Source organism: Phlebotomus papatasi, chromosome 3 (genome assembly GCF_024763615.1).
Source record: "Phlebotomus papatasi isolate M1 chromosome 3, Ppap_2.1, whole genome shotgun sequence".
Classification (NCBI taxonomy): Eukaryota; Metazoa; Arthropoda; class Insecta; order Diptera; family Psychodidae; genus Phlebotomus; species Phlebotomus papatasi.
Window position 1 is genome coordinate 7,151,683 of NC_077224.1, and position 25,157 is coordinate 7,176,839.

The 25,157-nt window shown below is 34.0% G+C and overlaps 1 protein-coding gene across 10 annotated transcripts in view; it reads right to left on the bottom strand.

Moving 5' to 3' along the window:
* Nucleotides 1-8,880: 8,880 nt before the first annotated feature.
* LOC129806592 (homeotic protein spalt-major) overlaps nucleotides 8,881-25,157 on the bottom strand; it is a 171,015-nt gene continuing 154,738 nt past the window's right edge. For 3 of the 10 annotated variants that reach the window (XM_055855288.1, XM_055855286.1, XM_055855291.1), the window contains 5 exons: nucleotides 21,816-21,857; nucleotides 15,949-16,264; nucleotides 12,623-13,053; nucleotides 12,203-12,385; nucleotides 8,881-9,452 (listed from right to left, as the gene is read on the bottom strand). In XM_055855288.1, the coding sequence (XP_055711263.1) occupies nucleotides 9,063-9,452; nucleotides 12,203-12,385; nucleotides 12,623-13,053; nucleotides 15,949-16,264; nucleotides 21,816-21,857 (1,362 nt within the window). In that variant the 3' untranslated portion in view covers nucleotides 8,881-9,062. The remainder of the gene's footprint in view (nucleotides 9,453-12,202; nucleotides 12,386-12,622; nucleotides 13,054-15,948; nucleotides 16,265-21,815; nucleotides 21,858-25,157) is intronic. The other 7 variants (XM_055855292.1, XM_055855289.1, XM_055855293.1 and 4 more) reach the window with 5 other exon arrangements.

Sequence of the window (25,157 nt, forward strand, 5' to 3'; positions counted from 1 at the left end):
TTTGACATTTCAATGAGAGTGAATGAAACCGAGATCTAGTTATCTCGCTCTCTCTGATAGGAAATTTTGAATACATGTTTGCAAACAAAAGTTGTTGTGCGTTGGGCATAATGAACAGCGCACAATAACTTTTGTTTGTAAACATGTTTTCAAAATTTCCCATGAGAATGAGCGAGATGACTAGATCTAGATCTAACTCACTCTCATTGAAATGTCAAAAACAACACTAAGACGGCGGTGGCCGCAGAAAAACTACATACTATTACATGTTCATTTATTTGTACTTCGAAAACGGAGGTGTGCAAAAACCGTTGAAACCGAATTAACGTCAAAATAAGTTCGTTATAGTAGCGTTTTGACCATTGACGTACATGTTTCATTTGACGTTTATTCGGTTTCAACGGTTCTTGCACGCCTCTGTTCTAAAACATTGTGATGAATAAAATTATCTATCGATCTATCTATCTATGTTTACTAAACATAAGTTATTGTGCGTAGGGCATAAAGCAATATTTAGGACCTTTTTATATTTGACTTCGATAAAACATAACAAAGAATAATTCAAGGGCATTGATGTGTAAGGACAAAGAAGGCAAATTCTACTCACTGTGTTGGTCGGTTCATAATCGACAGCAATCGATTTTTAAATCACTTAAATGATTGCCGGATATAATGTAAAAATAATAAAAATTAAAGTTTTCAAGAATTAATAATCGGTTCTGAACCGGTTGAACATATCTCATAGTTGACTGGGATTCCAAGATTTTTGCATTCACTTAAAAAAAACATTGAAGTGTTAACCGACTTGAGAATCGAGGCTTAGATTGAGCGACATCTGAGGAATCGACCCCAGGCACTACCGTCTCTCGTCGAACTGCTCGCTGATAGAGGAGTGATGGGAAATCACAGCCCGCCAGGATGTTCCGGTGGTTTGGGATATGGTCACGGAGACCAAGACCACACACAAACCTGACACAATTGTGAAAGATCACAGACAGACGCCTTATCTACCAGACAGATGCCTTATTTATCATATAAAAAAAATTAAATTTGTTATATGACATTGTCAGACTGTTCCAGAATTGGACACCAATTCATAAGGATCGCGGAATTGTAGAACAGTGATGCGTAACAGGCTCGAGTGGCGCCAGATCTTCAAATTATTTTACTTATACAAATAAGAAATGATATTAATAATTTCCAGGATTTATCGCAGTACTCGCGAGACTGACTAGAAGATCTGCCAGAAGATTGCGAGATCGTTTTCCAGATGAAATCCTTTAGTATTTATAAGGATTTAGCGGATTTGAATTATATTTTATACAGTAAACTCTCGCTCATTCGGTTCTTTTTCAATCGGGCGAAAAATTTTGTTGACAATTTTTACGTTTGATTTTGAAGTAAATTTGCTCAAATTTGCTGTAGTTCCTCTTGTTTTATCGTGATTCTTTCTAATTGAGCGCTTTTTGTGGAACTTACAATGACTTTGACGCCCGAATCTCTCAATTATTTAGATGACATTTTGCCCCATATGCCCGATTGAGAGAGAGTCTACTGTATTTTAATCTAATTAAATGCACAATTTCAAATGTTTTAAAAACATTTTCCTATTCAAAAATTCAGGTTTTAGGCGCTACACTCACTTGAGGCGCTATACTTACTTATTTAAGCCCAAGATTCATGAAGCACATAACATGATATAATTTCTGAAATTTTGAAAATTTTGCGAAAATTTTGAGTTAGAATTGGTTAATTAAAGCAATAATTGATTCAGCAGATCCTGTAAATTCACTGCACTTTAGATCTTAATCTGAACAACTATACAACCTGAGAACAAGCATTTCCGCTATTTAGCTTTAGAGGTTGGTTACTAACGCTAAGTCGGCGGCGGGCAAAAACAATACAATACAATCTAAAAAATCAATAAAGAGTTATATGTATTGTCAGGTATGGGAAAGCTCACTACTTTCGAATGACTCAAGCTTCGAACAATTCATTTTTTGCAATATGTTTGAATTAATTTGGCCCCTTACAATAGGCATGAGCTAAAATAAAAGCCGAAGTGAATTTGGTAGTGCCTGTTGGCATTCTTCGAAATGCCGTGAAAATTCACGTAGAGAAAATGAGAGGGTTTTTAATGTGAAAATTGTTTAATTCCTTAGAATTAAGTCATTTTCACAAGAAAATCCTTTTAATAATTTAATTTAGTGGAATACAGTAATTTGGGTTAATTGTGAATAATTGTCGATATTACAACAAAAACATTGGGATGAAATTTTGAGCTGGATGACTCATATTCTTTTGAGCTGTCCCAAAATTCAGGATAGGTTTGAGAAAAACCCTTTTGTACAACACTATTTTGGTTAATAAGGAATGCAAAAGAACATATTACAAGAAGGGACACGACCTGCTAATAAGGATAAAATAGAGAAGAAAATATTTTGTCGCATTTCAGAGATTTTTTTCAGCCGTAGCGCCGCCAGACGTTTGTCAAGTGAGTTATTTGTGTCTCTATCTCTCTCACAGTTGAATTGCGCGCGATTCAAGAACTTTCCATTTAAAGTGATATTTTCATTTAATTTCTTTGTATTCCTGCAAGATTTAAGTAAAAAGGTGTGTAGTGAACAGTTATCTGTCTTCCGACAAAGATATCAAGAAGAAAATTTCTTTCTATATGAGTTTTTATATCTGTTATGACTTTTTGGCGCAAAAATATTTATCATGGCATCGTGATTGAACGGGATTAGTGTTACCAGTATGGCTATCTGTAATTTCCATTAACATTATCAACACAAAATTTCCGATATTACACGACTTTTAACGAGCACAGGTCTGCCTTATAATATTGTGTTTTAGGGGGTCCGTGGTGCAATTGGTAAGAGCGTTCGGCTCTTGGGCGGTGTGATCCCTGGCTCGACTGTCACAGTTGTCAGTTCGAGTCTCGCCCGTCGCAAATGATTGAAGCGTCTGAATGAACATTTTTCACGAAACATTGTAAACTGAATAATAAATTTGTAAACTGAACAATGTACAAAATGGCAATAAAAGCCCGGTACATCGAAATAAAATAAATAAATAATAACATTGTGTTTTAATAGCTGGGCCAATATGCCTCAAATATCCAGAAATGAGATATGGATGAAATCCATTAAAGACGTCATAGACGTAAACTCCCGTACCCAGATCAACATCTGAGTTTTAAAAAAATTTAATCGGAAAAATAAACGAAATAAAATCTTTTAAAACTACTTAAAAATATTGAGAAAATACAGTTTTCATCAAAGATTTTCCATGTGAGCTGTCGATAAGACGCTTAACGTTTACCCCGTTTAACTCATTAGATGCTCCCTTGATGCACATTTAACTTTCAAAGGTATTCTAGATATTGTACTTTCTCTAGAAATGTTGAACCATTGAATGATTTCTAATGTTAAAGCTGCTCTAGAGAGTGCAACAAAGTATATCCTTTGTTTCACCGAAAGTATTTTGTATTATTGAATCAAGCTATATTTATATCAAAGAATACATGTATATCTCATTTGTACTTTTAAACTAACTAGTGGAGGGCCGGGCAGTTTCAAACATGCATCGTGGAAGGTAATTATGTTTTACAATAAAAAAAATTTAATATGTTGTAGAGTTGTATTCTCAAAGAAGATCATAGATAAATGAAATAAAGTTCAGTGAAAATTTGAAAATCTTGAATATCATTAAAGTGCTCCACACTCCCCTATCTTTGTTCTAAAATAAACGGGAAGTGATGTCCTAAAGTAGAATGCGATGATTGTGACTTATTATGGAAATCATTTCTCATATTTCTGGGAAATTGTTGGGAAAAATAGATTTAGACTTTAGAGAAACTAGAAGTCATGGGTACAGGTGACAAATAGTCCTAATGGACTATTTTCGTGTACAACATGCCTTCGCATAATTCATTTTGGTGTCCCTCAAGAATCTCCCGACTTAGCGTACAATTAATTATATTTTTAATTGCGCACACCAAAACAATATTATTATTATTATATCATCTTCGAGACAGTAGTCTGGCCACAAGAGCGGAAAATATTTGGGATACCGCCAAATCTTCATGTCTTTTATTACCTTCAAGAACTAATTAAATCAATTTTGAAGTTCTATTGTTGCATCCCATCTGACAATGTGTTGATTCTCTCTGTCGCTCCCGAGATAATGGAGCAATTCTGGCCCGTATGCTGACTTTCTCTGCGGGAAAAAGTGCTGAAAGGCTGGGAAATGTGTCCAAAAGGGAAAGATGGAGCCAAGAGTAAGAAGCAAATTTTACAGATTTATAACTTTAATTTTTTTTTTCATTTTAAGCACACATGTATATTTTCCATTTTGTCACTCATTTCCACAGTTTATCATTGTCTCACTTCGTATTTCTTTGAGGCAGTCACAATTATTTATCATTTAAATTCTATTTACTTTTATGTGGTTTTTTTATTTCATTTCTTTTTTTCTCATTTTAAATACATTATTTTTTTGTAATTTACTCATCATTTTCTTTAATAATATTATTTTGCGTTCCTTTCATTTCTTTCTTCATACTATATATATATTTATATATTTATAAATGGATTCTGTAAATGATTTTTTTTGCATAAATCTCTTTCCACTTCATTTCACGTTTTATTTATTTTATAATTTTTTTTTGTCAAAAAGGAGAATTTCTTTGAATTTCTCATACTCATTTTGGGGCTATATTTACAACGATTGAATGAGAAAATATAAATTTTGAGTTTCTTTTTTGAGATTCTTTTTCATTTGCTCTTTTTTTTTCTTCAAAAATAAAAGAATTAAATACGTTTTAAGTATATTGCATTGTATTGTTATTTTCGCTTTTTTAAAATTTTTTTTGCCTTGTAAAACACAACATTTACCATACCAATGTATTCCATTCTTGGATGAACTGTTATATACATGTAGACAACAAATACAATTCCTTTTTAATTTATAAAAAAAAATCAAGAAAAGAAATTAAAAAAAAGTCTTTCAGTGATGATTTGTGAGTGGAGTTTGAGTATAGAAAAAAATATTTTAAATGATGGTTTATCTATGAATCTGTAAGATTATAGCCTCATTTCTGAAACCAAAATTAGGTGTGATTCCTTCTAATCACACCTATTGTAATCCTCGGATTTTTTCAAAGTGCTCAGATCGAGCTGAAATTCACAGGGTATATGTTTTGAACATCCCTGATGCCGAAAATCATAAGCCAGCAATTTCGGGTCCGGCCGGCCGTCCGCCCGTCCGTAGTATGCAATATCTCTGATTTTTTAGTTTAATATTAAGAAAGACTAATATTTTGTTTTTATAGAAACCACGAATACTGGATATATTGCTGGCTGCAGAAGAATAGAAGGTATTTTGGCAAAAATGGCCAATCAAAAATCAAGTTTGATCGGTAAAATGACAAATTAACTCTTTAAAATGAAGTTAGTATCAGCAAAAAAATTTTTGGTCACTTGAAAATATTGATTTTGAATAGTAATGGATCCGCCTGTGGATCCGCCTATGGATTCAGATCAGGAAAATTTCATGAAGTCGAAATTGAAAAACTCTTCTTTCTCACGGGTTTTGCATATGTTTGTCTCATTCCTTCGCACTCTTCTTCTTCTTTTAAACGTCACAACAAATTCAATTTGGCTCAATCGAATTTGGAGTGCGAAAGAATGAGATAGACATATGCAAAATGCGTAAAATGAAAGGGATGTAAATTTTGGTTTCCTGAATGTTTTCTGGCCTAATGACCTCTATACAGTAGAGAACTTTATGTCCATATTGAAAAGTTTTTCCTAGACAAGTACAGGGAATTCGCGTTAATGTGGACGTAAATTTCTCTAAAGTGTAGAGGCCATAAAAGGTATGTCGGATCTACAAAAAAAAACAACAAATTTGAGGTAGTGAAATGTGAATTTTGGTCAGTAAAACGATAAATTTTGATCTGTAAATCTATAAATTTTGGTCAGTGTTCATTTTGTCAGAAATAAACTAAACTTTGATCTGCAAAACTTCTTGTATTTAGAATCATGAATTTTGAGCAGTAACGAAATCAGTTTTAGTCAGTAATGCCTCTTGCACACCTTTTAGATCAGGAAAATTTCATGAAATCTAAATTTGCATCCATGTCTTTTTCATTCGTTTTCATGCCGCTAACCCACTTTTTGTATTCTTCTTATTTTTTGAGTGTCAGAACAAAGTAAATTTAGTTCATTGCAATTTTAAATGCGAAAAAGTCGGATAGACATATCCTACACTTTTGAGACAGAAAGATATGTGAATTTTGACTTACTGGAATTGATTTAAGAGGTGAGCAGAAGGCATAAGAAAAGGGAATTTTAGGAAGTAATGGCTCCGGCACACCTTTTAGATCGATAAAATTTCATGTGATCGAAATTCACATCCCCTTCTTTCTGATTCTTTCTTTGTGATGTTCAAAAGTAGAAGAAGAATCCAAAAGAGACTATGATAGACATTTGCAAAATGTTTGAGAAAGAAAGGAATGCGAATTTCGATTCCATGAAAATATCCCGATCTAAAAGCTGTACCAGAGCCACAAAAATAAAATTTGACATGTTGAAATTCAAATTTAGTGATGATGAAAAATTGCAATGTAAGTTTTGACTGTGGGAAAATCAATGAAAATGGATTTTCTCTAGTATAGAAATAGATGCTAATAGCTCTGGCACACCTTTTAGATCGGTCAAATTTCATAAAATCAAAATTTTCGCACTCTTTTTCTTCCTTTAAACATCACACGAAATTAAATTTGATTCAGCCCAATTTTGAGACCGAAAGAGTGTGATAGACTTATGCAAGTCTTTTAAGAAAGAAAGAGAAGTGAATCTTGATTTCATGAAATTTGACAGATCTAAAAGGTGTGCCGGAGCCTTGGTTTCGACAGGATAAGGAAAATTTCATAAAGTCAAAATTGACATCCCTTTCTTTCATAAAAGTTCTGCATGTGTCTATCCTACTCTTTCGCACTCTTCTTCTTCTTTTGAACATCACACGAAATTATACTCAGTTTTCAGTCCAATTTTGTGACCGAAAGACCGGGATAGACTTATGCAAGTCGTTTGAGAGAGAAAGGAACGCGAATTTTGATTTCCTGAAATTGTACTGAGCTAGAAAATGTGCTGAAGGCTTAGTATTTATGCCTTTGGCACACCTTTTGGATTGATAAAATTTCATGAAATGAAAAAATTCGCATCCTTTTCTTTCTCAAGAGATTCACCTAAGTCTATTCCACTCTTTCGAACTCAAAATTGGACTGAATTAAATTTAATTTAGTGTGATGTTCAAAAGAAAAAGAAGAGTGAGAAGGAGTAGGATAGGCATATTCAAAACTTTATGGCTTCGGCACACCTTTTAGATCAGAAAAACTTCATGAAATCGAAATTCGAATCCCTCTCTTTCTCACGTGTTTTGCATATGACTGTCTCATTCTTTCGCATACCAAATTCGATTGAACTAAATTGAATTTGGAGTGAAAAGGATTCGAATTTCGACTTCATGAAATTTTTCTGATCTAAAAGGTGTACCGGAGCCATTAGAGACAGAGATAGATGTGAATTTCGACTTTATGAAATTTTCTTGATCTAAAAGATGTGCCTGCGCCATTAAATTTAATCTTTTTTAGGTTTATTGTTTTTGCTGGTCAAAATCGAATTTAGATTGTCAAAAAATTTTTTCGTTCTGAGAAGCATCGATTTTTTACTAACAAAGATTAATGTTTTAATGAAAGAAATTGATTTTTACTAATTTAAATTCATTTTTTGCTGTCTAAATTTCCTATTCACTGGCTAAGTTGAATTTTTCACCAAGTAAATTCGATTTTTTCCTGAACGAATAGAATTTTTAACTAATCAAAATTACAGTTTCACCGACCACTTCAATATTTTTACTGATCACTGACCATTTTAACCAACACTGACCACATTTTTTTCCAAACATATATGCTTTTTTTATTTTTGAAATTTTCCCGATCTAATTTTGGTTTCAGAATTGAGGCCAATTGTGTAAATTTTAATGTAGAATTGTGTGAAAAGAAAAACATTGTAAGAAACGTAAGAAGAATATTATTTACGTTGGGTGATTTTTTTCTTACACTGTTACCAACTCGAAAAAGTGAGGATCGCTTTTTTTTGTAAATATTTATCACAGAGATTATTAAAATAAACATGAAAACAAAAATTTTCATTTGCAAAATTTCCTTTTTTTTCTTTCACATTTTGTGGAAAACGCTGAATGTTATTACGGGAGGTGTAATTGCATATTTGTTTTTTTAAATAATATTTTGTTTAAAAAATTAAAGTTTTATTTTTTAAATTCTCTTTGTTCGAATATGAAACCGTCTACGGTCAAATCAAAGATCCGTCTTTATTCTCCATTTTTTTCGCTAATGCTTTGTTTATTTTGATGCATGTGTAATTTTGATAATTTTTTTTACTAAGATAAAAATTGTTGTTTTTCTTGTATCCCTATACTTTATTACGATAGCTATTATTAATTTACTTTAGTAGTTTATTTTTATTATTACAGTGTAATTGTCTCATTGAAATTATGTGTCTAATTTTTTTAAGTTTTGTTTTTTTAGGTTTTTTTTCTTCTTTTTCTCCTTTTACTTCTTAATAATAGTCCTAATTTCATCCATTCCTGCTTTTTTAATATTGTTGTTTGTTTGTTTTTTTATGTAAAAGACTAGTGATATCAACAGGACGATTTTTGTGTCAAAATTACTCGCATGTTAATCTACCAATCGATTGAATTCCATTCCAGCAATTCCCTATTCATACGTCCTGTCAGCCAATTGAGGGTATATCAGTTATTCAGTAAAATAATTCTATAAAATCTTTGCACTTTTTCTTTTCTTTTCCGTCAGAGAAAAAAATCAATCTAAGAAATTAAAATAATAATCACGTGAATCCCACTACGCAGGGAATTCTGTGCATTTGATTCCTTAAACTTAGAGAGGGAATCCAGTTTTGGATAGTAATGGTGGACATCTTGCCGTTGGATATGTGAGAATTACAGATATGAGACTATGCAGCGAGACTCTCACCGCGTGTTGGGGGCGCTAGAAGGGCCATACCCTCTATGGCAGCCGTTGCATCACCCCCAACGGTACCATTGGCATTGGCAGACTTTCGTTCATAATGCAGATCCCAGATCCGTTGCGGTGTACCCTGATCGCGACGTGGTGATCCACCACCGTCGGCATCACCGCCCCCTACACTTGGCGTAGGACTTACTGATGACGGTGGCTTGTCACTCAGTGGCGATGGCGAGGGCGAATGGTGCTGACCACCGCCTGGGACAACGCCAGCCAACGGATGACCGCCCGGCATGAAGCCACTGAAGCCCAGAAGACCCGCATACTTGCTGGTCAGTCCAGGCGGTGAACCCAAACCACCAGGACCACCGCCTTGCTGCTATTCCACGAGTAAAACCACCCAAATGAGATACAATCTCCCAACTAAGCTTTTAACATCAAGCATCAGAGCCATTTGCCAATTTGGCATTACGCTGATACGCCCGTTTTGGTAGCATGCATTATGACAGTGTACTTTTATGGTGGAGCAGTGAGGTGGTAGCGCTTCATTTGTCCGGAAACCGAAACAAATTCACGAATTTTACGTTACAGAAAAATGACCCTAATTGCGCATTTTCTTTATAAACCGAAGAAATTCAGCAGGAATTAAGCAAGTTCGCTTGTTTATTTTAGCACTTTGGACATCCAGTCTAACTCTTTCGTCTTCTTTGGGATTCTGCGTACCCATGGAAAAAATATTTTTTTGGACTACTTAGAATTGATAAAATTCCGATTCTTGTGGATGACTACAAACTATAAGGATGTCCAAATCTAGGATATTTTTTGCAGGATCCTAATTAACTCCTGAGCTAAGATATTTTTGGTCAAAAATCGTGAATTTTAGATTTTCTGCTTCCTTGCAGATATTCTGACTTTTTTCGTATTCTAGACCAGAATAAGGAAAAACCTCTCGGGGCCAATAAGTATGATAACTAACAATTACAGATTGCATAAATTCGAAAAACAATTTTTTCTTAAATTTTCAAAAAACTTGTTCAAACTTTATGGAAGTTTAAATTTACCTAAAACACAAATACTTTTCACATTAAAAAATTAAAGAGAAAATCGCATTAATTTTTCGCATTAATGCTATAAATCAATTTATATCACATTTTGCGGGTCAAGTCTGCCTTTTTATCAATAAATAGATCAAATTTTGAATATAAAATAATTCAAACACACAAATTACACATTTGGGCTCTCATCAGCGACAATTAATGTGAATCCTATTAAAATTTTAATGTGCAAGTGTGATAACACAGTTAAAGTGTTTTTGTGTGAAATATTTTGAAGAATCTGTTTACAAGCAGGAACTTGGTGTCTTCTTGACCACTTCCTGGACATCCCACAAGATACTGGTCAATAATTCTTCTTGTTTTAGTGATCAACATTGTAAAGGAGTCCTTTGACACGCACAAATAGTCTACAAAATCAATAATACTGACTTTGGGGAAATTGAAGTTTGTATCCTTTGCGTTCTTTTGGGGACGAGAGTACCCATGAGTTTTCCAATTTCCCAGAGGCGGAAAAAATTCTTTCTCTACAAAAGTATCATATTTGACCACTAAGACTTACAATATAGTGAGTTTTACTGAAATTCGTTCGCTGGATATGTTGTGGTCCGGAAAGAGCTAAAGCCCAAAATAGACACAGGGATCGACTTAGGGATCAGTTCGAAAAATGAGGATCGGTGTCGCTACACTCAGGGATCAGCCTAAAATTTGGAGGATCAGGCTGATCTTCTAAATTCGTGAGGTCTAGTGAAATTAAGGGGATTAGGCGATATCAGTGCCAGTGCTGAAAATAAAAAGCTTCACTTTGGGTGTTTTTGGGTGCTTTTCGAACTGTCAATTTGGTGAAAAAACATGGAGAGTAATGGTACGCAACGTCGCAAAATCTTAAAATGCATTAACTCCTTCGCGTCATTAGGGTCATATATGACCCGGGGAAAAACAATTTTTTTTTTTGACTATTTACATTAAATGAAATCTATCGGTTTGTACACGACATCATAATAGAAGGATGTAAGATTCTTGACTAATTTTCTCAAGACTCCAGATATTCAGGAAAAGAAAATATTTGAGATCAAGAATCATTAATTTCGAACTTTGTGAAATGACTTTCTTTTTCAAATTTTTTTATATTCATTTATTTTTTCAGCAAAAAGTTCTTTAGAAACACAAAATGGAATATCCAAAGTTTGTATATTGCATATTTTGATATAATAAACTACTCTCAATTTTCCAGAAAAGCGTGTAGAATTTTCCGGGTCATATATGACCCTATTGTCCCCAAGGGTAACAGTGTTTTCGTCCCAAACCTATAGCGAAATGTAGTTGGGACATTTGTTTTTCTTTGTGAAATGCAGGTGGGACATCTTGCTCCTGGACATTTCATCTTATATCTGATGAATTATAACATATTTTGCAATATTTTTGAGTTCTCTGCAAGCGTCTCATATTGTGCGATTGTATTGTGTGTGAATAAATATCTGGATAAGTTTATTTTTGCCAAATACCACTCAAAATATTGTGACAGTGACTGTTCAAGGGATTACCAGGAAGATTCTTTGAACACCAGGAGTACAGTGTTCATCAAGGCAATCCAGTTTGCCATGGTTTTGGCCAAATTAATAACTTCAAGCAAAAAAAAAACTCTTAAAAAACCCGTGATATAGATTTTGATAATGGTATGTACACTTCCCTTGAGGACAATAGGGTCATATATGACCCAGGGTTTTTCCGAGTTTTCACGCAATGGAAAATTTATTTTCCTCTCAGAACTATTATATTTGATCATAAAGCATTAGGAAAAACTCAATTTTACATCAATTCATGTGCTGAATAAAAGTGTGACGCGAAAGAGTTAAGATTGGAGTAATGGGAAGGTCAGGGTGCATCTTTCTGTACGAAAAATCCATTGATATTGCACTTAAGAAGTCTTTCAGCAATCAAAGTGTGGAGATTTAATAGAAATTTACGCTGTAAACGCTAATCCTTGATCCAAAATTAACAAACTAACATTCCTGTAAACGCCTTCATCAATTCCTCACAATAAAAGTACACTGGATTAAGAAAAGATTTAATCTACCTTTTGCTGCATGCCGTTAAGGAAGGGGGCCGGTAGGTACGGGTAGAAGAGGTCTGGTCGTCGCTGAAGGAATTCTGAGTCCTGCGGGTTCAAGGGCAGCGGTCTGTTGAGCGGTAGCTCCAATGACATTCGTCTGCCTCGACGAGAAGCTCCGTTCGACCACATATGAGTACCCATGTGAACCTGCGAACAGAGTTTTCAACCAAAAGAACCACACTAAGTCCCCTGTTCTAAATTCATCTCCATAAAAAATCACCTACTTTCAGTAAAGAATAACTTAAAGACATGAGATTGTTAACAGAAAAAGAAAGAAACGGAAAGAGCAAAGTATCGATGCCAAAATAAAATCAAATGATAATAGTGTTAGTTTGAAGCGGAGGGAGTATGAAACCAGAGGCTACGAGTACAATTTCGTCTCACCTTGAGATTTCCCTTTGTTGTGAAAGCCTTCTGACACACGGAACACCTGAATGGCTTATCACCAGTGTGGGTGCGCATATGAATTTGCAGAGCAGAACTTGAGCTGAAGTTCTTGCGACAGACACCACACAAGTGCTTGCTGTTAGTGCCATCTGAGGCTGCACTCGATGGTGGCTGTGAGATCGTGGAACGTTCCTCCGTGGCACGCCTCTCTGCCCTCTCCAACCGCTCCGATCGTTCCATTTCACGCTGCAGTGGCAGCAGACCCAGTTCAGGCTTATGGCCCAATGTCGGAGACTTACTTGGTGCTGCTACAAGAGATATCGGCGGCAGTGGAGGTGACGGAGGACGTTGAAGTGCAACTGGGGTGGGTGTCTTAGACGATGGTGGTGGATTTGATGCACTTGTTGGCTGACACCCAGAGGAAGATGCTGCAAAAGCATGTGGTTGTGTCGTTTATTTCTTTTAGGGGGTTGTTAGAGCGCTAAAAGCAATTTCAGCCAGCAAATAACATCAAAAAAACGAAAAACATGATTATCCAAGTGATTTGGATTTTTAAAGTTAAGTGGTTTTCGTTTATGTACACTTATACGAACGGTTGATTTTGTATCTTTCAAGTCTAATTCACATTAGACAAAAAGGCAGGTTGCGCTAAATTGGAAAGTGTCAACATCAACAATTGGGAAATCCGGAAGTCTTCGGGGAGAAACAATCAGCCAGGGAAATATATCAACTATCTCCAGAGCTTTCGGCTGAGCCTCTCAATTTTTCTATGAGACCCGTTCAGGGGTTTGGTCAAGATTATAACAGGGCATAAGAGGGAACGGGGGCACGACAAATGCTGATACAAAGAAAATGCATTTAGAACAGTTTCATTTTGTGAAGGCGAGTGACTGGTCAGGTCGGTTCACCCAATTAAGAGCGTTCTTCGTGAATAGTTATGAACAAATTTCGTTCTCAGTTGGAAGCATATTAAGAACCGCTCGATCAGAATGACAGATCAATGAAAATCCAATAAAACTGATTAAATGAGAAGATCAATTGATCAAAGTGGTATGTAAGTTATGCAAAACGTTTAAATAATTGATAAGTATTTCAGAAAGATCATTTGATGATGACCAAGATTCCAAAAGGATCCAACACTATTACAAAAACCTAAGAACATGAATAAAATCTCTAATACAGGGAATTCGTTGAAGAGGCGTTATCGTTTAAAAGAACGCAGAACCACCTGTATGTAAGGCTGTCGTTTTATAAATGTTTTGTCATTCCGTAAAATCACTTGAAATGTCTCCAAAGGAGACAAGACTTGATCTAGGGCCGGGCAGTTGTTTATCAGATCTCGTTGCATTAACAGAGAGTCTTGTCGTGAAGAGTAACCGGAATTGTGGAACATAGAATTCTATTAAGTTGCGGTGTAACACAACAACCCAAGATTTCACAGGGATATCTCCGGTGATTGCCAGTGAAAAGGTTAGTCATCCTAAGATGAAAATACTTTTTTGGTTTTGCCCAGAGCTTTCTAACACTGAGTTAGAGACAAAAGCAAAGAACACCGTTACAAAAAGTTAGTTTTTCGCAAAAAAACACAAAAAAAAGTTCAAAAATAGGGAGAAAAGTTCTCCAAAAAGGAAAGCCGCCCACACTGACATCCTGCTGGTAATGATCCGGAACCCCATGAACCACACGATCCCTAAGAAACTGGAAACATAATTTAGTTGACCACTGAAGAATATCCCTATCAGGATCGAATGCTCTGGGCAAAACCAAAAAAAAAAGTGTTTTCATCTTAAGGTGACTAATCTTTTCACTACCGGAGATATCTGGTGAACACAAGATGTTTGTAGTTATACGACTTCACATACAACGGCGAAGTTATTCAAACCGTTCAACAATTCTGTGTATTCGACTATGTACGGTCTGGTGGAGTGCAATAGTTGGTGAAAACGGAGTAAGACCTTTTTTCGCTTCTTTCAATTTTTATTCGCTACAACGTTTCGGGAATACGATGTCTCCTTCATCAAGTATAGAATAATTAAGGAAGAAACACGTAAGGTATATATCGTTACACTTGACTTGCACTGGGATTGGTGGACAAGATTGGATCGTGGAGCTCATTACCATGGAGAGGATAGACACATTCTGTGTCTATCCTCCTCTGTGCGAATAAAAATTGAAAGAAGCGAAAAAAGATCTTACTCCGTTTTCACCAAATTCTGTGTATGTCCGTTGTCCTCTGGTCCTTTCAATTTATTTGTCTTTGACATGGTTGGTTTTAGGACGAGACACACTTAAAGGTCATGACGTATCATTTGATCTTTCGGTCAAATCGGAATTAGTAATTCAGTACGATCAACTCATCAAATAATCAACGTTTTAGAAGACATGTTCCACTCGATCTTCCAATCATGATCAGATTTATTCAAGCCGTTAATCAATTGTTATGTCCGTTGTCCTCTGGTCCTTACAACTTTTTGTCTTTGACCTGTAGGAAAATTATGTGACACTCTGGCAATGCCATGTGACAAATTGGGTTCGAATCTTAAGAGAGCTTTTTCGAAAATGCGATTCTGTAGCCGTGACATTGCCATTTGAGCTCACGTGGCATTGTCAGAAGTCACATATTTCAGATTTCTAGCAATTCAAATGACAATGAATTTGGTTAAACAAACCAACCAAGACGTAGGGTATTTTCATAAAATCATCAAGTAAAGGGATTTCATAAAAAATTCAATGAATTGCATTTTCGAACTCATATGATGACAAAAAAAGCTCGATTGATATAGTCATTTTTCGAACTCATGCGTGACAATGCCACGAAAATTACAGAATTCCCCTACTGGTTGGTTTTAAGACGAGACTCATTTAGTCAACCGTTTGAATCGGAATTATTAATTCCGTACAATAAACTGATGAAATGATCGACGAATCAGAAGACATGTTCCACTCGATCTTCCAATCATGTTCAGATCTATTCAAAGTATTCGACTATTCGGAAGGGCCAGTTGATTCGAATGACTAACCTAGCGTTCAGCTGATCAACATCGGTCCGATACCCAACGGTCCATTTATTGACTGTACTGTCTTTTGCAGACATTGTCGGTTTGATGACGTTTTTAGAACATAATGCATTTTTGCTGTATGTGAATTGGACTTTGAACAAACAAAATGGCAACTTAAGTTAGGAAGGGATATGCGTTAGTAAACAATTTTGATATAGGAGCCTCTTGACCGGTTTTTGCTTATTCCCATTGCAGCGAAAATTAGGTAGCAGGCGAAGATGTACAGATATAGAAAATAACTTGAATAGGATATTAGGCACTTACTTAGCGGTCGTTTCGGAAGCGACGGATGATCAAGTTCCGACGGAGACCTCTTCATACCAGGTTCGTGCTTTATTGATTCCCCATTGGGAGAACCATCATGGGACGATCGCCTAAGAAGATGCGAAGGCATAGAGCGTTCTCGATCATTATCCTGTTCGTGGTTGCTTCCGCGACCATCCATGGAATTGCTACTGCTCTCTGAGCGATTCTCCTGGCGCATCTGTGATGCCTCCGAGGAGGGCGCCGTGGAGTTGCCAAACATATGCTGTGGCATGTCTCGTATCTTATGCGTCAGCATATGTTGCTTCATATTGCCCTGCAAGAGTTCATGACATTAACCATCTCATTTGGTCAACTCTTTCTTTTGAAATTATATAAGTCCCCTGAGGATGACAATAATGCGATATAATTCGTTCAGTTGAAATGCATTCTTCTATTCTTAACGCATCCCCATCATCAAAATGCAATGCATAATCTATTGGCTCCAATTCTCAGGCATACGATTGAAAATTATTTGTGCCTTTGATGCTTTAAGAGATATCTTCAGCATGATAGAAGACAATCGGAATGCCAATAGTCAATATACTTTTTTTTTCTTCTTACATTTCATTCTCCTTTCTCTATACCACAAACAATCACACACCCAATCCCATTTGACATTTTCTGTGCAGATTTTCAGCAAAAATTGAACACACAACAGAGAGAAATGCTGCGATGTATCACTAAAATATTTTATTAGCCTATAGTCGCGACAATTGTTGGCAAATGCCCAAAATATTTCTTATAAGTTATTCTTCTTCTATTTCGACGATGCGTAAATACTTCATAAACTTTTTTATCTCGCTCATATTTTTTTACATTACTCAGAAACTGCCTGAAAATTACTTATTGTTGTGGTGTGTACCTTAAAATAGCCCCATCATGCTAACATATATATATGTACAATTCTTCAGTCGTTTATAAAGTCCCAGAGAGTATTTTCATATTAGCTCTTGGAGACAAAATATCTTTGGGATTGACGATAGGCAAAAGAGGGACATAATGCTATGTTGCAATTTCGGAAAAGCCATTGTAGAGAATGAGACATTTGGCTAAATGTAGGTTGTTGCCCTCCCTTTTGCTCATCTCCAGATGGTTTTTCCTCAAGAGTTAGTCAAATAAAAGATAAAAAAAAAAGAGTTACACATTTAATATCCCAGACATACTCATAGTATACACTTGTTATAGCCTGATGGGCTAATTTACGTTTTTCGTGGAATAATTTTCGCACAAGATGCAGCCGGCACAACAAATTGTCGTCAGTAGAGTGAGACCTAGACATGGATCGACTAGACACTACAGCGTCTGCTTAATTGCATCACACATACTATACACTCTCTATTCTCTGATGCCACTCACTAAACCTCTTCATGTTCAGCAAAATATTATACACCAGAGATTTATTGCACATTTGAGCTAAAGAAAAAAAATGGGAATCACTAATAGCATGGAGATAAATTATATGAAAATCAGTTTTTAGTGCAGAAGCCATGCGTAAACCGTAAAATTATCAAAGAAGAATTTATAGTAAGGTCATACTAACAATTAATTAATTGTTCTAAGAATTTTTCAGGAGTTGGTTGACTTTCTAAATTTACTAAAGGACCTTCAACAAGTCCTTCAAATCTTGTTTTTAAACATTTTGCGTCTAGCTTTTAGTATATCTGGTTAATAACCGTTTCAATACCGCTTCATAATCAGTTCAGACTTATGGTGCTATTCCAATGCAAAATTAGCATTAATTCTAGTACATTAGTGTTCTCAAGTGCTACTGCATTATCGACTTTTCTCTGTGTTGGTTCCTGTCTTGACTATTTGGTGGTTTCAGAATACGACGAGACTCTGGGGAAACCAGGGCGGAGCATTCTCATACATTTTCCGTACAAAAGTATGGTATATTTTTCTTAAGTGTTTTTTAGTTATAGTATAAAACCAAATGCAATCATTTCAAAATCTTTACCAAATAAAAGAGTATCTAATGTTATGTTATTGGCTCAAAATTTATAATGATTGCACGAGGATAATAGTCCCTGAAACCTATATGAAAAAGACGTAAAATTGGCAATTTTTGAATTTTTCAGATAAATTTTCTATTTGTAACACCAGTAACATTTTAAATTCAATAAAAATATATTCTCTGTACATATGCCTACCATTTCGTGTTATACTTATTTTTGTGGGGTCTAAGACTTAAAAATTATGAAGAATTTAAGAAAAATATACCATTTCTGAATTAAAATGCTCCATCCGTTAGTTAATCATCTTAAGGGGAAACAGTCGAGACATAAACCGAAAAAAAGAAAAGTCGATAAGGCAGAAGCACTTAAGAACAATAAAGTGCTTTTATATAATCGGCTTTTCTTTGTGTTGCTTCCTCTCTTGACTGTTTGGTGATTTTAGAACACAACGAGGATTTCAGAGAAAACAGTCGAGACAGAAACCAATACATAGAAAAGTCTACAATACAGAAGCACTTGAGAACAGTAAAGTACTTATACATAATTGACTTTTCTTTATTATTCTGTTTCCTGTCTCGAGTCTTTAGTGATTTTAGAACACAACGAGGATTCCAGAGAAAACAGTCGAGGCAGAAATCAACACAGGGAAAAGTCGATAATGCAGAAACACTTGAGAGCAGTGAAGTGCTAAAAAACATTTTCTTTTGGAATTGCACCATTATTCAGGATTTAAGGACCTTTTAAGTCCCTTCAAGAAGTTTCAAGTTCTTTGACCCCCAATAAATTGAGAAATACACTTCTTAGAAATTTACTTCTTTTATTATTGACTTTTAGAAGGTAATTTTTATAAGGTGAAATTCAAGATCATTAGAAAATGAAAAAAAAAATATCAGCTTAGAAAAACCCTTTGAAAAAATCATTCTGAAAGTTATAAGCAAGGATAGAGTATATTAGTGACATAAGGTAAAGTGTCCTGTGGTCGGCCGGTTTCTCAAATCGGTCAGTGGGGTTACCCGGGTTATCTATTTAATCAATTTACTTAGATTTGGTCTTACCGGTTTAACATTATAAGGTCTATTATTACACAAAATGCTAATAAATGAAAATGTCATAGAAATTGACTATAAAAAGTTCAAAAATTGGTTAAATAATTCCACTGGCCAAGTTGAGAAACCGGTCAACTTGAGGGCACTTTACCTTTGTTAACTTATGTGAGGTTAGCTGAAAATCCAAAAACGTTAGCCTGCAGCTCTGGTTTGATCCCTAGCTCTAGCAACGAATACACGATCAACATTTCTTTATTTTAAAACTTATTTCCGTAATTAATTTAATTAATTTTGTTAGAGGTTATAAATAAATAAATCATTAAATTCATTAGAAATTTAAAATTCTATGAAAAATCGAAATATAGTGTGACTCCAATTGCGTAAATGAATGTAAATTCTAAACTGAATTTAAAATAAATTTACTAATCAAAATATTAAGAGAACTTTTAGTAAGTAAATTATTAATCTAAATTCATTTACTAAAAAAAGAAAACTGCAGAAGCATAGAAAATAGCAAGACGAAGAAGCTTTAAGAAACTGCAGTAGCATAACTGTCAACCCTTTGATTGAGACACCCGTGTCCCAAAAACGAAAACAATTTTTTGACTACAGAAACTTATTTCTTCATCTTAATATTCAGAAAAAATGGTTTATGTTTTTGAAGCATCGGTTTCTCATCCGTTTAAAAAAAAAAATTAAGCTCATTTATACTATTGAAGTCATATTCTGTATCTCGAGAGATTGGATATACAGTGCAAGTTCAATTGCGTAAAGGTGTTTAGTGATAATCTTGCTGTAGTCTTGTTGTTACACTAACTAAAATTGTCCAGTTAAGATCTTCTCAGGCTCTTATTCAATAAAAGTAGTTAAGAAGATTGCTACGAGTTTACGAAGTTTACTTTCAAATTTATAAATTATAATCATATTATATAATTAAAAATTTGTATTTTTCAGGCAATTATACTATTGAAATTGTACTGTAATGCAAAGAAAATGTTGTTTTCATTTTATTATTAATACAAAAAGTTAAAAGGAGTGTTAAAAAGGGATGAATTACATTTAAATTATTTATAATATTTAATTGTTAAATACATTAAATTAATGATTAGTAAATTATTTCTTTTAATTGTGTAAATATGAAATCCTCAAGATGAAACTAATTATTTTTTAATTTTAGTAAAGAAATAGAAAAATTAGAGTCTTGCTTATAAGCCATCGGAATTTTGGTTTTCGGAATTTTGGCTTTTGGGATTTTGCCCCATTCGGGATTTTGACCCATTTGGGATTTGGGCACGTTCCGCATTTTGGCTTTTCGGGATTTTGGCTTTTAAGGATGTTTCCCCATTCGGAATTTTGGCTCTCGGATTTTGGGCCATTCGGGTTTTTGACCCATTCGGGATTTTGACCCATTTGGGATTTGGGTACATTCCGAATTTTGGCTTTCAGTATTTTGGCTTTTTAGGATGTTGTCTCATTCGGAATTTTGGCTTTCGGGATTTTAGCTTTTCGGTATTTTGGCGTTTGGGATTTTGGGTGGCACCGGTCTTAAAATCGTTTTAAAATAAGATCAAAAACTCAAAATCTTGTATTATATTTTGTTTATCCTTGAACAACAACTTGAACTTGATTGAAATTCTCAGTTATTTAAAGGTTGAAGGCGTTGTTGCTACAGATAGATAGAAATAGATAAACCTATTTTAGCTTAGTTTAATTTTGAAGTTTGTTATATTTTAATTCAAAGTCTTCATCATTAATTTCAAAATTCAGGGGTTAGTTGTAGCAATTTGATAAGTTAATAATACCTATTTAGTAATATAATAATATTTCAAACTTAATTTTAAAATATACTAATACGGATAGTCTGGTTTTTTAGCTTTAATTTAATGCAGTTTCTTTTTAAGTAACTCTTTAAAATTCAAATTATTTAATTTATCTAAAAATATTGTTAATAGACTTAAGTTATTTATATAAATATTGTCATAAATGCAATTTTAACATCAATGCCGACAGAGATAAAGCTTTGGAGATTAAAAACAAGCTTTCAGCATGACAATTTGGAATGCGGAATTTTCAAAAAAAAAAAAAAAGTTTTGCAAAAACTACCAATGAAGATTTTTTTATGCAATAGTTATAAAAGCCTTTTTTGAGCAAAATGCCATGGATAAATATGAGTAATAATATTAGTGATAACGACCAGCAAAACTGAATAGATACGAAATGAATTTTAAACTGCCCAGAAATCGCTAGCATAGAGTTTTTTCGTTTTTTTTTGATATCGAAGATATGAACTTTTAATTGGGTATTTGTAAATAATTTACATATTCACCGTCGTGTTAGTGTATATTATTTATTTTAATTAATTAAATAAATAAAATCTCTATATTACGCACTGATGGTGGCCATGCTGCTGTATAAATTTTTGATATCAATCTCAATATGTAAATTAAGTTTTATAATTAATTTATTTCATTTCAGAAACGAATGATATAAATTTCACAGATTGTTTTCCTTTTTTTAGTATATTTTTTTTCCTTCTTCTTTTTCATCATCTACTTCAGCTTCCAAATTGGACGAGAGTGTAAAATTAATTTATTTTTCGGAAGAAGAAAAAAATAGATGAGATTTTAAAAGCATTTTTTTTAATGCTTTTGCGCGATTTTGCTTAGCACAAAGAGAAAATTAAAATATTATCATTATCACAAATTTTGAAGGAAGAAAAGAAAATGAGGCAAAAATCTATTAAGGTTTTTTATAATAAAAATAAATAAATTAAATAAAAAAACGTTCTTTTTTTCTTAAATGAGATAAGCTATAATAGACTTACTCGTTTGGATGTGTGAAAGGATGTATGGAGGAGTTCTTCATTCTATAATAGAAAATTAGAGAATAATGATCAGGGACATTTTAGTGACTTTTTTAGTTTCTGGTTAAAATGTGTCTAATATGACAAAGCCATATATGGACAAATAGAATGCATTTTTGTTTTAAATCAATTATTTTATGCCACTTATATTATTCTCATAGTGCCATTAAGGTCTATAAGTAGATGAGACTGATTATAATGTAATTTGGCTAGACTGAAATCATAAATGTTGCACAAAGTGAGCATAAAACATTAATAAGTTGTCATGAAAATATATAATAATAATATTTCAGTATTTAATTAAAGTAAATTGGGCTATTTGTCAAAAGCATTCCACACACCATCAGGAGTATTTGACTCCAATTAGGATGTCTTAATAACAAATAAAATTCGCATGAAAGCCTCATAGAAAAGATGTGTATACACATTAATATGCACGTAATGTCGCTATGAAGAATCAAAGTGAAATAAATTGCATGTTCTACATATTTTGTTCTGTATATATGAAATTTCTGGCATTTGGCTCAATTTATCATATGCAAAACTAACCATAATGCATTTTCGTGCAATGGGAAATTTCATTTCTCGCAATTTTATAACAAGAGAGTAAAACAATCAAATGTGAAATAATTTTCCTCTTTTACAAGTTCCAACAATTTATATATATAAATAAAATTAATTTCATCATTTTCATCTAATGTGTCTGGGAGATTCTCTTTCTCTTTTGCCTCAATGTCTCATGGCATTTTTGTTCCCATACAGTTTCACATAATTATTTCCACGCTTTTCAGCAATTACTATAAAGACATTATATCGTTCTAATCTTATGTATATAACTTTAGCAAAATTCAGAGAACTATGAAGACACTTGACAGCACGAAACATTTCAAGAAACCCCCCCATCTTCTCCCTTTTCCTCTTGCACCATGCACACTGCAGACATAGCAGAGTAAATTAATTATGTCAAAAATTATATCATTAATTACCTACCGTTTGTAATATGAATTTTAATATAAATTAAATATGAAAATGTATATATGGGAGTCTTGTTAGACGACGTGTGAATTATGAGGCGAGTGACAAGAGTTTATTAGACGACGCGCCTTTATGGCGGATTATCATTTAATCGTATGCCCTCAATTTAATATACTTTATATACTAAAACTTCAAAAATACCATACCCTTTCTTCTTTGCCACAATTATTTTCTCGAGCGGACTTCTTCTTTCAAAAATGTGTCAAAAAAGTCAAGAGGCGAATAACTACCGAAAGAATATAAAATTTTATGGCTTTTGCATAAACCACAATTCCTATGCTAATGAGATAAGGTATGATTTTTTATATCTCTCTGCCCGTTTACCTTACAACCAGTTATTTTATCTTTCACAAAAATATCACACTGAAATATTGAGAAACGAGTTATAATTCTCTTATTACATGTCTCAGTTATTGATCCTTTTTTCTTTCACCTGAAAGATTTTCTCACGTTTTCAATTGCCGATTAAAACACACAGAGATTTACTTATTAACTCCGGACATAGGGAACATAGAGGCAAATAATAATAATAATAATACTGGCACAACATTCCATGAAGGAACAAGGCCTTCCCGTAAGGGGATTTCAAGACATGCATTATTATTTTTTCTTGTACAGGATGAGATTGTCAGTCCCATGCCCGTGGAATCAAGTGCAGTGAAAGCTCACTGGATGCAATCCGAACACCTTTAACGCCAGCAAAATTCCTGGTGACCTAAAGGGGATTCGAACCCGGGACACTTGCATCATAGAGCGAGTCATCCACCACTTGACCCATTGAGTGCCATTTTTGTTAGTTTACTGACCAAAAATATGTGTTCTATACTACCTGCCCATGTATGCAACGAAATAATGAAGAATTTATAAGAGATTAGGGTAAATGTACCAAATTCCGACCAGCTTGCAATTTCGGCCACATTTTATGCCCCTCGAATCTTCGTGAACTTTTAGTTTTTGCATACTTTTGAGATTACACAACAGAAAAAATAACAAAAAAATGTTTCTTCGACGAACAATATGATCTGAAAGGCATTGGAAGAATTCTGGAAAGGCAAGGAACTATAAGAATGAAGGTGGCCGGAATAGGCCACCTGTAGGCCAAATATATTAAAAACGATTTTAAAGAAAATAAAGACGATAAACTGTCTACAATGTTCCAAGCAACACTTTTTATTGAAAAAAAAGTAACAAAAATATTCAATTTGTATTAAAAATATTGCATTTTAAACTTAGGACTGGCGCTTGCATGCAATTACAGTAGACTCTCTCTCAATCGGGCACATGGGGCAAAATGTCATTCAAATTGTCGAGAGATTAGGGCGTCAGTTATTGTAAATTCCACAAAAAGCGTTCAATTATAAAGAATCACGATAAAACAAAAGGAACTATGGCGAATTTTAGCAAATTTGCTACAAAATGAAATGTGAAAAAAACCGATTGAGCGAGAGTCTATTAGTATGCCGAAATTTGGACACTTTCCCTAATTAACATGAATTTGAAGTTAAAAATTACATTTTCGAAAACTATATCTGACGTAGTTGTATATTATCTTCAGTTTCTTGCGGTGTTCGTCAGGGGTTGTTTTCTTCTCAAAACCAAAAAGACTCTTTTTTCTCCAAAGCTTTCGACCCTCGGTATGGATCTTCTTTAGTGGGCTGAGAATGTTTTCTTATTTTAGATAATTTTCTTTTGGACAATTTTAATAGCCTCTTTTACTTACTACGGTTAAGAGGACGAAAGACGATTCCAAATAATTTAAAAGATGTAAATTGAGTAAGTAAGAAAGGCTGTTAAAATTGTCTAAAAGAAGATTATCTAAAATAATAAAACATTCTCAGCCCACTAATGAAGACCCATACTGAAGGTCGAAAACTTTGGAAAAATTCAGTCTTTTTGGTTTTAGGAAGAAGACAATCCCCTGACGAACACCGAAAGAAACTGAAGATAATATTAAAGGGGTGGTAAAGCGTCCCAGGCTTTGCGAAATTCTCGAACTCGTGACTTAGAGCTAAACCTCAAAACCACTTTCGCATCATTTACCGTTTACCGGTGCACAATCGATTTTAATCGATTCATAAATCACTCAATAAATTCCACAAAATAGTTTAAAGAGTAATAAAAATCGTATTCGGTAAAAAATTGCTTATCGCTAAATAACCGGTTCATTACTGGTTCACAACCGATTTGAACCCATTTATAAATCACTCAAAATATTTCTTGAAATACACCTCAGGAGTAATTTAATTGAATTTCGTATAAAAATTATTT